Genomic DNA, 17,978 nt, shown 5'->3' on the forward strand with positions numbered 1-17,978 from the left:
CCTGTTGGCTAAAAAAATCCTAGAATTTAGGTGATTTAGTGTTTCTAGAAAAATAAAAAAATCATAAAAAGTACCAACATTCCTGTTAAATATATACTTAAGTAACACTAAGTTAGAAAATAAACTTGGTTTGTATTATTCTGTGATATATTGGCAGCAAAATGAAACTTAAAACTTTTATATGCAACTGCTATAAAGGAGAGAAAAATCAGTTTTAATAAAATCTTTGTTTTCAAAATGTTGCTATTTTGAGAAATTGGCAAAGTGCCAAAAGCCCTTCCCTGTAGTAATTCAATGGGATTTTGAGATGTCAAAAAATTGCGTAACTCAAAAACGCTTTGTTGGAAAAAATTAAAACTTGGCAAGTAAGGTTTTCTCATCAATACACACATCCTATATCATTTTCAAGGAGTTCTGAGCATGACACCGTAGCCGATACAGCCACCTTTCAAGATAACATAACACTCATTGAAAACAGCTCAACTGATTAAATCATAATTATCTTCTCTGGTTAAATACACACAACATATGTTTCTGCTTTACACGTACAATGGAGCAATGAGCTGGTATTACAGTTTCAGTTGGGTGAACGATTATAAAGCGAACGCTAGAGAACAATTCTGTGTGGGCTTTTGTTTACGAAATGAGACAATACGTGCTTATTGTTAACCAGCGTTCTTGAAAATGAGAAGCATGGTGGTTTGCAGACTTAACACGGTTTGGAAACAATTTCTTCATATTTTTTGGTGTTATCTGTCGTTTACATATCCTCAAGTTCCTAAAACACCAAAGTACGAATATTTCCAAACATCTAAATTAGCTTAAAAATTTAGGACATGTTACAAAACTATATTTTCTAGAATTTTAGAAGAGTACTTTTATTAATATTAGCCGGTTATTTTTCACACAGCGACGTTAACTAGGCATACACTTCTAGTGCCCGTTTCTATTCATATCGTTATGTATTCTTCTCCCGTGCATTATTTTTGCGAACTACCCTTCATAGCCCAAATTATATAAACCTGCACGCTAAACAATTATAGGGAATGTCGGAAAAAAGACATGGTATCTGGAATGTCCAAAAAGACGAAAAAGACTTTTAAGTCTTAACCTTAAAAGGTTTCGGGAATTTAAGGTATCGGGAATGCTGAAAAAGACTTGAGGTATCGGGAATATCGAAAAGACTATATTTATACTTCCTTGGTTTTTACTTGACCGATAACAATAATGTTTTAGGACCCAAATGGATCAACTGTTCGAGGCAGTCCAATGAAACTTTTAATGGACAACGTGTATACGAAGCATGAATCCACACGGATATCGGTAAAGCGGTACGGATGGTCAAGAAATTTCAGTATTTAATAATATGTAGTAAGATTTGTTGCTTTCTCTCCGATAGGATTCATTGCCAATGTCTGGATTACGTCATCATCGAAGCTCTGACATCGACATCCCACACAGAAGTACTTGTTAGTATTAAAACTTTTTATAAAAAGGCACGGTACTGTAGGCTTTTTGAACTGTGACTTATACGTGAAGGGCGATTTCACTTCACGTGTTTGCATTTGAGGGCTCCACCCGTGATCGATTACCATGTAATGACAACGACGATTCAGTGGGTTCCGGTAGGTGTATGCCCATCACCGTGGTAAAACCTGTGAGTTCCAACACCTGTAAGAAATGGATCAACGAATTAGCAAATAATAAATTTTGTTGTAATTGCCGTAGAAGTGATGATGTATTATAACAGGATTAACTTCCATAGCAATAGGTGAATACAATTTTTGATTATATCGCCCTGCACTACAAGTAGGTTGCACTAATCACCTGCAATCATAGATTGAATGCAGTATCGCTCTTTTCAAAGATACTAACCTTAAAGGTCCGAGTGATCAACACGATATTAATATTCTTTTCGCTGCGCTGTAGAAATGACGTAATAGATCGGATTAACTTCCATAGCAATTATAGATGAATACAATTTTGAATATATCGCCCTGCACTACAAGCAGGTTGCACCCATCACCTCAGTATGTCTGCAATCATCAATTGAATACAAGACCGCTCTTTTCAAAGATACTAATCTTACAGGTGGGAGTGATCAGCATGATAATGGTTCAATGCATAAGTACCGCGTGAACGTATTTAGTGCAGTGCGATATATTCAAAAATTGTATTCATCTATTGCTATGGTAGTAAATCCTGTTACATCATCACTTTTTTTTAAATTCTAGGGCGAATAGAGGGCGGACAGTGTTGAAGATAGATCATAGACAAACATTACATGCATGCGGGTGGCACACCCTCACATACCTAACACGCACGAGCATATTCGTTCACTCTTTATTTCGTTCATGTTTAACCTGGAAACGGAAAGGCTACACTGTATTCGAGAATTCATGTTCCAGTCGTGACAGAATAAACATGATAAAAGAGCATAACAGTCAGATTTGAAAAAATTAAACACACCTCTATATCTACGTTTGTGAAGGTTGTCATTCATCCAGGTATAATCAAATATAAAATGAAACTTGTTAAATCTATTCAACTGGACTCACGGTTTTGAGAGGCAACGGTCTGAAGATGCACCTAGGATAAGGTGTGAAACCGTTGCCTCTCAAAACCGTGAGTCCAGTTGAATAGATTTAACAAGTTTAATTTTATATTTTTACACCTCTATATCGTGCATAATGCTGAATCAAGCTTGAATCATTTGTGCAATTCACCATGGTTGCATCTTAATTTTACAGTTTGCGGCGACGTGTTAGCATCTTAGATCATAATGTAGTAGATTTTTAGTATCCTTATAAAGAAGCTTTCTCAAATGAAATGATACTAAATCAATATACAATGCACATCGCAATATATAGGTAATACAAATGCAGGTGTCTGGATGGAGAAATGCAATTTACATCATGCATGCAAAGTGGTCCAATGTGTGGTATTAGGTGGTATATGTATGGGATAACCCGGTACAGACCCGCAACATGAAGGCCGCAAGCCCGTCAGGGCTGAGGCCGGAGACTTTCATAGTCACGATAGTAAAAACTTGGCAAATAATGGAGTTCCAATATATTAGAGCCCGGCAGGGCACGGAAGCAAGGGTTAAATTGTGATGCCACAAAATATATCAATGCGTAAAGTTAAAGCGGATCGGAGAGGCTAAAAAATAAAGCAAACCACGCAACGCAATATTCATGTACAGCCGCGGCACATGAGACTTCCGTAACTTCCTGTACCGGAGTTTTCCAAACATTATACTTACCACAATTGGTGTGACGCTTCTTTTAAGGACCGTTCAATATTTATGCCAGGTGGAGGGGGAGTTTTAGTGGGAATCGAAAATTTTGTGGGGGTTTGGAAAGCATGCAAGGTGCAACCCAGTACGTGTAAGACATGGTAATTTGCAGGGTTGTAACGAGTCACCAAAAATTCGATTCAAGTGATTTGGGCTAATTTTTAGCACCGGTCAAGTGAAGTCACTCGAGTCACTGTACAAATTCAATAGAATCAAGTCCCTGAATATCACTCGAGTTAGTCGCCTCATTTCATCTCAAGTCACAAGGCATGACTTGTTACAACTCTGGTAATTGGCATAGTGCACCACCAACACAATGGTATAAATCATCGTGAATTTCGCATACTGACGAATATGAAGTCCCTGAGTAAATAATGCGTGAAGTTCCTCATGTGATTAGCGGAGTGTGGGTATTAATTATACACTCTAATTTCGTACAATTCATTTTTTGAATAAAATCCCTAGTCATATATTTTTGATGAGATTTACTATTTATTTTGATTATATGTTATCACTTTGAACCGACAATCTTATCAAAATGAATATTTCCCGTTTTATTTTAACAAGTAACTATTCAAATTGGCAAGATCGCCAACTCATTATTTGACCCATTTCATTTGAACAAGATTCGGTTAAGTCCCCCTCTGACAAGACAAACTGCTCAAATTTGATTTTTTTTTTGTCATTCTTGACAAAACAAACTACTCCAATTTGATAAGTTGGGTCATTTTTGACACGAACCTATTCATTTTTTTTAAACGTCAAGGCAATTTTATCCAATTGGAGTAGTTTCTTGTCATTTTGATGATCCGATTCATTTTGAAAAGAAATATGTTATGTTCCCATCTGGATAGTTTCCCTTGTCAAATTTGACAAGTTTCAATTCAAAAATGAGTAGATGGTTTTAAGAGTGTATTGTTTGAAGTGCACAAATCCACCAACATAGACAGTATAATACAAATCTAGACTTAGTCAGTATACGAAAGCCACAACGAAGAGAGTACTCCTCCTCAAGAATACACAGTACACTACCAATTTCCTAAATTGCTGCCGCCCCAGAGGTACACTGCCCTAGTACTTTTCATTGGTCTCTATCCGAATTACACCTAAAGAATACACACCGTTGGTGCTGGATTGGTACTGCACTGGTTCCTGGGCACTGGTACTCTAGAGTAGCCACAAAGTAGATTGACAGTAATGTACCTCTAGGGTCGACAGCAATAGGAATCTGGTATACTCAGTTTGGATTTTTATTTAATAAAAAGTGAGTGAGGTGTAGTGTAGTGAATTGAATTCAGTACCTGTGCAATGCTTTACCTTGGGCGCAAATATAATAACTAAAGTAGATGTAGTGCTGAGTATAATACACATAGCTGTGATGATGTAGACGAGTTGAGAATGAAGAGGATCCATTAGTAAACTGAAGATAGCGCCCACTATTGACAGTATGGTTACATTGTACACTGACACGCCAATGTTTTTGGAGTCGTTTAAGGCTTTAATGTGAACATGACGAGTTTCATACGCTGAGGAATATAAAATGACAAAGCAAAATCTGAATTAAAATGATTCACAGCCTTTGGATGATAAAATGTTTATTGAAATGCATGCAGTTTCGCCTAGTCATTAATAAGACATTCCTTTTCAAAGTAAGCTATAAAAGACATCATTCATCTTATAAGGTAGCCCGGGCCTAGGAAAAACGACACTCTTATATAATGTCCTCGGCCACTATTCCCACACAAACATATAGTCAGCTGGAAAAAAAATTTATATTACAATTTGATCCAGCCCAGAAACAGTTTATTCAAACGTTGTAACAGACTCCCCCACGCCATTTTTATTGCCAAATATTTACAGTAGGCCCCCTATTTTACATATTACCCGCATTTGTTGGGTGACGTTGATGTTGAGAATCTACATTTCCCTTCTCACTGTATTGATTTTTATGATACAATCTTATTCAAAGATGCCTTAGCCCTAGAAGGAAGGACGCTATTTTTGTAATTGATATTATATATAGTCCTGATCGTGGAAAGATAATATTTTTATACCGCAAATGCAGCCCGGTCCTGGAAAGACGACGTTTTTAACAAAATACTGTTCCAGCTCTGGAAAGCGCGGATCAAAGGCAGCATTCTTATTTAAAGGTAGCCCCGGTCCTGGAAAGACAGTTGTTATAAAATGCTCCAGCCCTGAAAAGAGGACATCCTTATTCAAAGTTTGTCCTGGTCCATGAAAGATGATATTCTTTATCAAAAATACAGTCCTAATCGTGGAAAGACATTATTTTACAATACCTGAAAAGACGATATTATTGTTATAAAGCAAAAATTCCATTCCTTAAATTTAAAAAAAATCATTTTCTTCAATAACACTCCATAGGCAATTCAGATGCTTAAAAATAGAAACTACGATTGTGCCTTGCTTTTAAAACAAAATAAGACATCCGTGCTCAGGGAAAATAAAAATGCCTTTTCAAAGACATTGAAACTTAACTTTTCATTAAGAAAGAGAAACATTTTAATCAGTTAGTATAGCTCTATGCCAATGAGCACATAGAAAAGAAAAACAAACAAACACACAAATGTTTCTGTCTCTGATAAGAATACATCTCCTCAAACACATGTCATTTCTAATCAACGGGTTCTCCCATAATTCCGGAAATCGTTGCCTTTTTAAATTGATCAGTCGTAGTTTCAAATTCTACGAAAAAAAACAATCATAGTGTTTCTTTCAAATTCATCACCATTGGCCGGGCCTATGAGAACTACCTACCGACTGGCCAAAAAGAAGTTTTCATTATCAATTGGACCAATCAGCAACATTGTTAGAATAATTTCACCACGCATGAATTATTTGCAAAGCTCCATTCTGATTGGTGATTAAAATGAAGATATCATGTAATTGACCAATCAGAGGTATAAATGTTAGATCAGCACTCAGCAGGTAGTGCTCAGGGGGTTATTAAATAAACTTAACTTACCTAAGAACAACCCAAACAGTAGTAAAACCCCATTGAAAACGTAGATACCTACAAGCCATGAAATGCTGCGGAATTCTGCTCTATAACACGATTCTATGGACGGGACTATCATCAAATCGTCTTTTATTGTGGCCTTTATTGGAGGAAAACAAAATTGAAATTAAAGTTCAATTTAAGGATTCGTGCACATGGGTTATGATTCACAATTGGGTTGTAAGGAAAAGTATACGCAAACATTCGATAAAGTTCATAGTTAATTCATACGTTTTCCGTTAAAAAAAAAAAAAATACACATTTATAGTCCAACTATAACACTACAACTACCTGACTCAAAAATGTCTCGGTGACAGCATGTAATGGATACATCACCTCCCAAATGAGCAAATATATCGTTTCCAAGGCAACAAAAGACATTGCCATGCCAAGTAATTGATAGTCTTTCACCACCTGTAATAAAGATCGCATTAAGATGCTAAAAGTTGTAGAAAACTACTGATTGGAAAGAATTGTTAACTTAACCAATAATATGTATTCCTTTAAAATTTCTGTAACTTGAGCATTATCTTGTACAAGCTTACAAATGTGCGAAGATATATTAGAAGCTCCTCCTCCTCCCCCTCCTTCTCCTTCACATTCTTCTTCTTCTTCTTCTTCTTCCCCTCCGCCTCCTCCTCCTTCTTCTCATTCTGCTATTTTCGTCTTTGGCATATTTTTATTAACTAAAAGCACGTACCCTCTTTTCCATTTTCTTGTTTAGAAATATTCGATGTACTCGAAAGGTTTTAGAAAACATGGAGCCAAATGACAGGGTAAAGCCAAGAGCCAAAAGCCACAAGCGTGCCTGTTCAAAGAAACCGAATTTGATAAGACTTGTTAGAGATGGCCAAAACAATTTACATGCACTGAAATAAAACGTTCATTATCTGGAACCTGATATATAAACTATGAACAATTACACATTCATCAGGTACTTAAACAGTATGCTTCGACTATATTTATAAATACGTATTTATAAATACGGCACGTGGTCCATGGGCACGACATACCAAGACCAGCAAGAGTGACCAAATCTTCATGCCATTGAAAAGGATAGGAAATCTTTAGATAAATATCATCAAATTTAAGTATTAATTGAATAGCAAAATTATTACACATGGGGGGATTCCGAATTTGTATAATGTTACCAAAAATAACATTTTGAAAGTATTTGCCGACGGAAAAATATTTATCGACGCAAACGTTTACAATAATCAAAAAGTTGAACAAAATGTACAGGAAGACCACCCGCTATGTAGAAAGTCACTTCGAGACTTACTGTCTATAAGCTATTATGGCAGCGCGGAGGTGGTCACGTGCCTATTTATGAATACGTATTAATATAGTCGAGGCATGCTGTTAAAGCTTCCATCTTGGTTTTGACAACCAGACCTATATGAGGATACTATATTTAATAATCTGAGATGACCAAATCTGGTTTCTTATAATTATGGTTTTTGAGCTTTTAAAGGGGCATTTCGTGATCCACAGCCTCATCCCCCCACTTTTCTCAAAAAAAGTTGAGATTTTTATATCACTGGAAACCTCTGGCTACATAATGTTTATGTTCAAAATATTTCTTGCAGATTAATTCGTTTAGCAAAGATATCGCGAAATTTGAATTTCGTTCTGGTGCACCAGAACGAAATTACAACGTATTGTCTATGGAGCAGTGTAATACACATAATCATGCATAACTCGCAAACGCAATATCGGAATCAACTGAAATTTTAGGGATATGCTTTCTTCGTGGATATGTACTGAAAAATGTCAGAAAAAGAGGATGCTAGGATCACGAAATACTCCTTTAAAACATTTTGACATATTTTTAGCAAAATAATCAATCACTTTTGAAAACAATTTAACGCAAAGACAAAAAGAGGTTAAATACTCACTCGGCATACGTGGTCCATAGCATTTTCTCCTACAAGCGATCTATCGACTCCAGACATTATTGCAGCAACATATGACACGATGCCTCCAACTATGATTAAATTGTTGATGTTGGGACTTGACATTTTAATTGTCCTAAATAAAATAATAATAAAATAATTGTCCTAAAAAGAACATCGGAGTATTTATACGACATTGACATAGGCGTAGATCCTGGGATGGGGGGATTTATCCCCCAATATTTTGCCAGGGGATGATCCATACAATCACCCCCCCAATGTTGACGCCTGTATATGGGTTTCCAATCAAATTAACCCCATATTTGGCCATTTCAACCTAAAAAGTGCTAAATTGTTCGCGCTCCGCGCGAATTTATTCAACTTTTGTACAATATTTCACCAGTTTAGCTTTAATATTGCAAATTTTTTCGCGCGCTTCTCGCGCATTTGTACCATAACCTTATTTTGTCGCCAAAAGGTGCTGACTTCAAGAATTTTTTTCTAACCCCATCCCCCCAATGGCGAAAAGAAATCTACGCCACTGGACATTGAGTGTTAAGTGTTGAGTGATAAATTCATGTTACGCATGGATTATTTTGAATTAGTGAACATGGGATCGACCAATTTAGCTCTAGATGGCAGCATATCATTATTTTTAACAGTGTTCAGCCTGATAAGTAAGCGAAAGCGGGCGACATACTGGGTTAGCTAACGGTGCAGCGTAGTACGTCCGACGTTGATCACCGTTAAACAATTGATATGCTGCCCTCTGGAGATAAATCGTTGATCCCTTGTTCGCTAAATTCAAATCATCCATAACATGAATTTACCAAACGCCGAATTTGGATTAGGCCGAATTCATACCGATATGAACTAGTGGATCGTTTATTGGGTTGTTAATATTCACATATTCATTGCTATGTAGGAAAATGCTAAATGATAGGCCCCAAAAGCCCCGGATGGGTCTTGGATCTTGCCTGGTAGGTTCATGGGAAACCCAACCATGTTGGCCCTTCAATAAGGGCAAAAATGGTTCTTTACGCACGGAGTCAATGCGAATATCTTATTCTTTTCAATATTTTTGCAGAAAAAAGAAGTTTTGATTAGGACCTACAATGGTAAAAAAGGTTCACATTACTTGATGATTAAAACAATTATCTTGTTACCCATTTTTCAAATTTTGTACCTTTCATTTCGTTTAACAATATTGAAAACTAGCAAACCAATTGCCAACAGAATTCCCATGACTGACAGACAGAAGACCACGCCTAAAATGCCAGGTGACATCGTCAGCAACTTTTCTTCCGTCTTGATCTCGTCATGAGGTGGTGCACCATCTAAGCAAATAAAAAAGAAATACATGATTAACCATGTTATGTCACATGGCACAATGTTTTATTGGTATAACGTTTAAGCCATAATATACAATCTTTCTAATGATATGAAATTGCTTTTTTTTTTTCAATTCTTATTTTTTGACATCATGGTCCAACTTACACCTAAATGGAATCAGCCAAATTCGTTGTGTTGGTTAGAGCAAATTTGACATGCTGTCATAATTCACAAGTTAAACGGCCAAAATAGCCAGCGTGGTTTCTTTCCCGTTTTTTTTCTCGTTATCTTATTATATGAACAGAAACCTTTCTTGACAGTTATTATTAAAGTTATGTTAGCATTTTGAGTAAAAAATCAAACAATTCAGTAAAATTTGATGGAAAAGGTACATTATGGCTTTAAGGTGATGGTCAACAATGCAGAATTATGTAAAGTTGACCTAATATGGTAACGAGTGATCCCTTTGTTTATTCAAACATTTATATGTTATTCTAATCGTCACGATCGGGATATTCAGTTATTTTTAATTTATTTCTCCCATCATCAGAATAATGTGTTTTGTTATTGTTATGGCGCTATTTTCTTTCTATATTTCCTCATTTAAATATATCGCTCCGCGGCTTTCTCTCATCAAGTACCCTCGCCTATTATTCTAGGTAGTCGATGGCCAGTCACTGTGGGAGAAGGACCGCAAGCGTATTCAATCCGTAATCTATATTATGTTGTGATCACTTTGTTGATTTGATGATGCGGAATTAAAGTTTATTGTGAAGTTATATTTTGTTATCCGTATATTTCTGTTCGAGTATTCAGCGAGTCTTTCCCCGTCTAACTGTGAGATCCATTGGCCATGTATCTGGTTTAATTTCTACACCCAAATAACTGGCTAGTGGATTTCATATCAGTTTAGCTCCATAATATTATTTTATGAAATCTTCACGTACATTCAATATAAAGCTCTTTAAAGTTGACCAGCGGTTCCGTTAGGTTGCCATTGTTTAGAACAATCACCGGACAGAACCGACGGTCAACCGCCGGTCGAGTTTTGATTTCATCCCTAAGATCAAAAATATTCATCCGTTATAAATACCATGGATTTCTTATTATAGACCCAAAGTTCTAAACCGTACCAAATATCGGGCAGCGGGATACAGACCCTCTATGTTTCGACCGCGTGTATCGTTTTGATTTGCAACTTTTGAAAATACACCAAATCTCATATGCTGGTATCAATCTTTGTCTATTTAGAGTGTTTGGTAGCAAAATTTGGTATCAACCTTATCAATCAAATTGTCATAACACTGACCAGTTTTTGGTGTAGGCCGGGTTACAATAGTGCGGACTTTCTTTTTGTGTTGTGTTTATGACCCGGGTTTATGAGGCAAAAAAAAAACCATGTTTGTTTCATGTAGTAGGTCAAACAAGTCAAATGCGAAATGCGGTTTTTTATGATTTTTTTTTATTATCCATGTCTTCAAATGAAAAAAAAAACACCTTTTTGGTTGCAAATTGGAATGGAAATTTACAGTGGGTCTCTCCAACACACACACAAAAACATATTCTTCATATTCAAGAATATTTATGACCCCTTTCAACTTGCAGTAGTTTTTCACTCTGCTCGTTTGTTGTGTAATGTATAAATGTTTACTCCAGTAGTGTTTTGTATTATTTTTTTGTGATTTCTCCGGGTTTTCTTCTTCTTTTTTTTCTTTGTAAGTGAAAAAAATTCAAATTCGCACAATAAGCCGTCAAAAACGAAATGCGCGCGCTACAGGAAACAAACTTGGTTTTTTTTGGCCTGATCCAATCATAATGTTTACACTTTCTCACGGAAGACTTTCAATAAAATTATTCTTGTATGTAGTTATCTTTAAAACAGTTAGCAACCTGGACAACCGATTCTTTTGTTCTGCAAGGCTCACTCAGTCACTTAATGAGGCAATACAAACGATCGAATTTGGTGTTGAAATGAGCTAAATTTTGCGTTACACCTTTTCATTGTAAAATTAATTTTCTCGGCCAAATGAAAAGCAATCCTTTTCATTGTTTCAGTAAATGTCAGGAAAAACTGTAGTGCTTGATACTGTATTTTTTTTCAAATCCTAGTGTTAAACTTAGGCGTGAAATGTAGTCATTTAGTGTAAGATTTTCGATTTTGATAGGCTTAAACTCTGCCCGCGAGCCTTTTTTTGATCAACCTTTTAGCTTTTCAAAGTAAGATAGTTCGCTAATGAAGGATTTTTCCCAACTTTCTAACGCACATCACCGTGAGCGATATATCATAGTTTTGTCAGAATTTCCGTTTTGATTTCACCATCTTTCACTGTCGGCTGAAAAAATTTCAAAATCAACACGTGAAATCTAAGGCTAGTACTAGCATTGTGGATCGATATCCCTAGGTTTAATAGGAATACCGGCATGGCTATAGTGTTGCCAGAACTTCAATATAGCAAAGAAATTCCCAGACCTATAGCGCTCCTACTGATCATGTTTAACCAGAACACCCAATTGGGGATTTAATCGCTGGTCGGGCAATTTGCTTTCAATGAAAAATTGACCTGGATACCAACAAAGGAAATATCGACTATTTCTGCTGGTTGCTCTCGAGATAAAAGTACTCACCATTACCTACTTTTACTTAGTTTGACATTTTCGGAGCATGAATGGAAAAAGGGTAAAACAAAAACGGAAATTCTGACAAAACTATAACATATAGACCCACACGATGTGCTTTACAGAGGTGGGAAATATCTTTCTTTAGCAAACTATGTTAGTTTGAGACGCTAAAACATGAATTCCGTAAAAAGCTCGCAGGCGAATTCAAGGCCTATAAAAATCAAAAATATCACACTAAAAGACACAATTTGATGCTTAATTTTAACACCAGGATTTTTAAAAAATGTATATCCAAGCACCAAGTTTTTAACTGACATTACTGAAGAAAAAAAAAAAAATATTGCTTTATATTTGACCGAGAAAATTAATTTCATAGCAAAAAGGTGTATCTCTGAATTGTGCTGATTTTTACATGTATCGATCGACTTTTAGCGCGACTAAGCATTTCTAAAGAATTGGTTGTCCAGGCGGCTGACTGAAAAACAGCAAATCTATACTCACTTGCCCACACCAATTTATGTGGTGCATCCCATATGAACTTCTCATCATAAGACTGATAAAAACCTACGGTCTGTGTAAAACCACCTGAAAGTATATAAAAGTGCACTTTTAAGATAACTCTTGTGAGCGTCATATACGAGCATGTGTTTTAAAGAATAACGCATATAAAAGTTTCCTGTAATGCAATATAATTAGTCATAGATTTTCTAATTTAAAAAACGCAATCTTTTATGTGATCGTACTTATCCACGCTAGTCACTCGCTGACTATTGGCTCACTCAGTCATATGATATAATATCGCTTTCTATAGTTTCGTATACCGCCCACCACTGAAGTGCAATATACTGTGCAATATACTGGTGTACTTCTGTTGCTTGTGCAGGTTATCACGCCAAAACGTCTATTCTGATAACTTTGCCAATTTTATTAGATTTGTATTACATGCTACAAACCACATGATTGAGAAATCTTCATGCGATTTTACGCCATTTATTTCAACTTAAATGATGATCAGATGTTATTATACTGGTCATCGACCCACCATCAAAACATCAACGTTGGATGTTCATTTCAGTGAATTGAAATTATTAATATCGTCTGTATGTTTTCACACTATGCACATGTCACAATACATAACTAATAAATGTTATTCACTTTAATTTCCTGTAATTTATTAGAAAAAATTTAAGAATATGTTTTGATGAATAGCCATCCGACCAAAAAATGTTATAACTGCATTCAAATGTACCACAACGCGCAAATTAAATTGGTTTCATCAACTATATGGCGAGATATGGGGAGATCACTATATTTTTGGTTGACTAAAGTTTACATAATACATTTGAAATATGGATTGCAATTGAATTTAATAACTTGCAGTTATTTCATTAAACATTGAAAGAGTTACCGACAGTTTGTTTGAAGCGCTTGCGAATTTGACAAAACATAATGACAAAAATATAATCTTACTTATGTTAAACTGTTGTATATTGAATACACCGAGCCTATCTCCATCGTCTGCAAAACCAACAGGACCCTGCAATCAAGACACACAATAAACCATCAAAAATAAGGAAAAGACAAAATAAGAAACAAAGAAAAAAAGATTAGGTTTTTTTTTCGATTGATACGAGTAAGGCCGAAGGTGTTTAACCCTTGATAATTCCACAAACACTGACACCCCTTGATCAAATGAATCCTATGGTTTCAGCCATTAGGTCCTATAGAAAAAAAACCCAGCTAAAACAGCACTGTTTAAAAAAATATGTTATTGTGCACTTCGGTTTTAGTTGCTAAACAAATATTCACGCTTTATAGATTTTTGGCGAGGGCGTTTTTTATTAATGCAATCGGAAGCATAGCGTAATATAATCTTTCCATTGACTGTTTAAACGTGAACCAAGCAAAGTGCAAAGTGATACTAGTAACTAGAACTTTGTGTATTTAATTATATAAATATTCTGTTTAACAACTACCATTACATTCGATAATTTCTTTGTAAAACGATCTAATATTCATAGCAACCACACAAGAAACGGTAATAAGTATAATCAAATAAGAAATAAGAAAGTAGTCACTGATCATTTAATTACCGGCCCACTGTTATGGAATTCCCTTAACGCTAACCCTAATCATAAAGTAACAAATTCAATCAAACACTTTCGAAATAAATGTGATTTAAAGCTAATCTCAATTGATAACTAATTCTTGGAGCCCCGTTTTTGTTCTTGTGTGATAGGCTTAATATAATGTTATACAAAGTTAGTTCTGTAATTTAGTTCCATATCTGTATGATTGCTATGTCCATTTTGTGTCCACACCTCTTTATTCGTCATCTTTTATCACAAGATATTAACTTTCTATAAATTCATCAATTAAGAGCCATTTGATACCAATCATTCTTGACTCCCACTTTTTCGAGAACAAGTGGCAATAGTCTCGACGAATTCCCAAGTGTACATAATAGATGTGTACGAGCGAGAGCATTTTTTTGATTTCATTACAAGCTGAAGCATTAACGTAATCTTACCGTTTACCGGTTAGACATGAACTACACAATTTATACACATTTATTGAATAGTAAATTTGTTTCTCCGTCTCTATGTTTATTTTTTCTTTCTTTCAAGCTTTTGTTGATTGATTGTATTTTGCATTATGTGCCTAAGACGGGCTTTTTAAACTGTAATGTTTTGTTGTTGTTATTTTTTTATCTGCAAATTAATGAAAATCTCGCAAGATCATTCAAGGGGGTACTACACCCCTGCCCAATTTTGTGCCTATTTTTGCATTTTCTCAAAAATTATAGCGCATTGGTGACAAGTAAGATACGTATATTATTGGGGCAAGGACTACAACTTCTGCACTGGAAATTTTATTTCAGCACAGACAACAGTTGTGGCGTTACAGTTAAAAATGAGGGAAAACCAATATTTGATCAATAAATCAATAATTACTTGCCTTGAGTTGCTGAATTTTCAGTGCAGTAGTTGTAGTCTTTGCCCCTATAATATACAAATCTTGCCTGTCACAAATGCGCTATAATTTTTGAGAAAAATGCAAAAATAGGCACAAAATTGGCCAGGGGTGTAGTACCCCCTTAATATATTGACAGCGAAAACGTACATAATACAACTTATCGATATTTTTATATCTTCGAATTCAACTATAAACTGTTTTCGTCATGGAAAAAACAGTGGCATGATCGATAGGAATTAAATATATTAAATAATAAACATAATTTTTCACCAGTTTTTCTCATATTCATATAGATTTTAAGAAAAATACAGAGCACCCTCGAACGAAAAAGATTCCCTTGTAAAATACAAAGAATGGTTTTCTGATAAATTGTAAATATAATATTTTTTGATATTCTTATTTGAATACTTACCGATGCCCCGTGAAAGAACATGTTATCTAGTGTCTTCGCTATGATCTCTCGAGTCTCTGTATCCCCAAATTTGAAGTCATGTAATGTTTTGTTCACTGAGAGCGAAAAAATTACATGATAAAATGCTTTAATCAGACTTGCTTAATCATTTAGGAATTTTATAAAAGCATATTTAATTTCCACCCTCAATTCCGCAGGGATTAATAAACATGTACTATCGATATTAATTGGGTTATGTTAATAATGAAACACCGGAAGCGGAACATTTTCAGCTATAAATGTAAATGTCATGCACTTTGATGTACTATGAAAATCAGTTTGAAGGAGATTATGTGAAAATCAGAGTTTAAATATTTAATAATTGTGACCCAGCATGAGTAAATGAGGCGGATTGGGAAATATTAAAATCGAGATATTCATATTTTTGTAATCTGTATTAAATAATGAACATTTTGATACCAAAATCAACAATACTACAGTATTCCTATCAAAAATAATGAATGATTAAAAATAATTTTGCTGCCAACATTTTATCAATTTTGATCTTGTTTCACATTTGCGCTTATATATCATGTATATCAAAATGGCGTTTGCCGCAATGCGCCTTCTTTACTTATCAATCACAATTTGAGATGAATTGATTGCACTCGGGCCGGGATTTGATACCGTTCTATATGCATGATATAAAGCAAAGGCACCTTTACAACTCACATGCATTAACCCACTTACTTATAGTTTAATTTGTTGTTATGTGTTTCAATTCAGAAGATGGAGAAGATGGCCCAAATGCGTTATACCCTAACAGAGTGTAAGGCGATATGGGACAATGCGAGGATTGCAAATTACCCAAGTATAGGATGCAGACCCAAGAGAATATTATAGATGAAGCTTGTGGATTATATATAAAATAAAATCCATTTTATATACCAATTCGTTCGAGCTTCTCTTTCTGTTTATACTTGTTATATGTATTATAATTTTCTAAAGATTTTCTAAATCCCGGGGTTTATCGTCATTGGCAAGATTTAGGATACAGCGGTGGTCTCACTGAGTCTAGTGTCAGAAAACCAGCCCAACGAGAGATATGGGAATAAACCAATTTACAAATACCTGCTCGAAGTTGTTGCAGAGAGCCATTTAAAGCAAGTGCTGCTGCTAGTACGGCGTCGTAAGCCAGAGTGTGCAACGAAAAGTAGAGCGATCCAGAAATAGTGGTATACTCGGCATAGTAATCTTGAGCAGTCTTATAAAAGAACAACATTAAAATATAATTATTTGAAAACAATCTCTTATATAGCTCTGATATGTGAACAAAACATTAATATTTCAAGATAAAAGAAATAACACTCCTGACTCCATTGCCCTAAAGCAATTATGTGACTATCATAGGAAAATAGTGTTTTAAAAGTACATTACATTCCTCGTCTCTTGTCTCATGTACGTTCCTGCCTCACCTCACTATAATGTTATAGGTCTACATTAATTTATTGTATATTCTCCCCAGAGTTTCGCCACGTGAAATAAAAAGTCAAAATTTGACATCATGCTATATTTTTTACCATTGCACGTTCAGACATTCAATGTTCACCCAGCAAACACAAAACGTTTCGACATCATTTGCAAAAGGTTATAAAAGCTTGTTAGAAAGCGTTTAAATGTCGGGTTATATAAAGGGTATATTAAGGGTATAAAACGTTTTCATAACATTAAAAAACAGTTCTTGATAATAAACTGCTCAGCAAACCCAAAATGTTTTTTTTAAATGTCGGGTTATATAAAGGGTATAAAAAAGTTTTTATAACGTTCCAAAAACATTTTTGAAAACTTGATACAAAACATTTTAAACAGAATGTTATTTTGGGGTTGACAAAATATTTTGCGAAAAATGTTTGCCCAAAATATTTGCAATAACGTTTTAAAAACGTTTTCATGACCTTTATATAACCCGACAGTTAGATGTTATTAAAACGTTTTGAAAAATATATTTTAAGAACATTTGAAAAAAATGTTTGCAAAAATAGTTTACAATAACATTTTGAAAACAATTTAAAAATGTTGTTGTAGTGTGTTTTCATGCCAAACGTCAAAAACGATTTCATGACCTTTATATAACCCGACATTTTAATGTTATTAAAACGTTTTTACCGAAACCAAAAGCCAACTTTTTTTAAACGTTTTTAAAACGTTTTTGTGTTTACTGGGCATATACTATTTATTTCTAATTTTTCCACATTTTTCCTCTGCTATAATTTACATTTTTTAAACTTTTGACCATGTATACAAAGTAACCTGATTAACGAAAATTTCCGGCAGTTTTTCCGTTCTTATAAATTGTATTGATTTGTAACAATGTTTTGTAACTGGTCAATAAACGAGCCACCCCGTTTGTTGGTTTGTAAGTTTCTATTCCTGTGCGAAAGGGTTAAT

General features: G+C 34.9%; 1 protein-coding gene across 2 annotated transcripts; it reads right to left on the bottom strand.

Moving 5' to 3' along the window:
- Positions 1 to 1,122: 1,122 nt before the first annotated feature.
- On the bottom strand, positions 1,123 to 16,791 carry LOC140166431 (gamma-aminobutyric acid type B receptor subunit 2-like). Of its 2 annotated transcripts, none has more exons than XM_072189898.1 (11): positions 16,662 to 16,791; positions 15,552 to 15,646; positions 13,634 to 13,700; positions 12,665 to 12,748; positions 9,399 to 9,549; positions 8,216 to 8,348; positions 7,018 to 7,125; positions 6,609 to 6,731; positions 6,285 to 6,417; positions 4,616 to 4,824; positions 1,123 to 1,671 (listed from the first exon to the last, which is right to left on the bottom strand). In XM_072189898.1, the coding sequence occupies exons 2-11, from the start codon at positions 15,570 to 15,572 to the stop codon at positions 1,552 to 1,554; spliced, it is 1,149 nt and encodes a 382-aa protein (XP_072045999.1). In that variant the 5' UTR covers positions 15,573 to 15,646; positions 16,662 to 16,791; the 3' UTR covers positions 1,123 to 1,551. The 2 variants fall into 2 exon arrangements, with proteins under 2 accessions (XP_072045999.1, XP_072046008.1); XM_072189907.1 differs by having other exon boundaries at positions 4,600 to 4,824.
- Between the last annotated feature and the right edge of the window lie 1,187 nt (positions 16,792 to 17,978).

The sequence above is a fragment of the Amphiura filiformis genome, chromosome 1 (assembly GCF_039555335.1).
Source record: "Amphiura filiformis chromosome 1, Afil_fr2py, whole genome shotgun sequence".
Lineage (NCBI taxonomy): Eukaryota > Metazoa > Echinodermata > Ophiuroidea > Amphilepidida > Amphiuridae > Amphiura > Amphiura filiformis.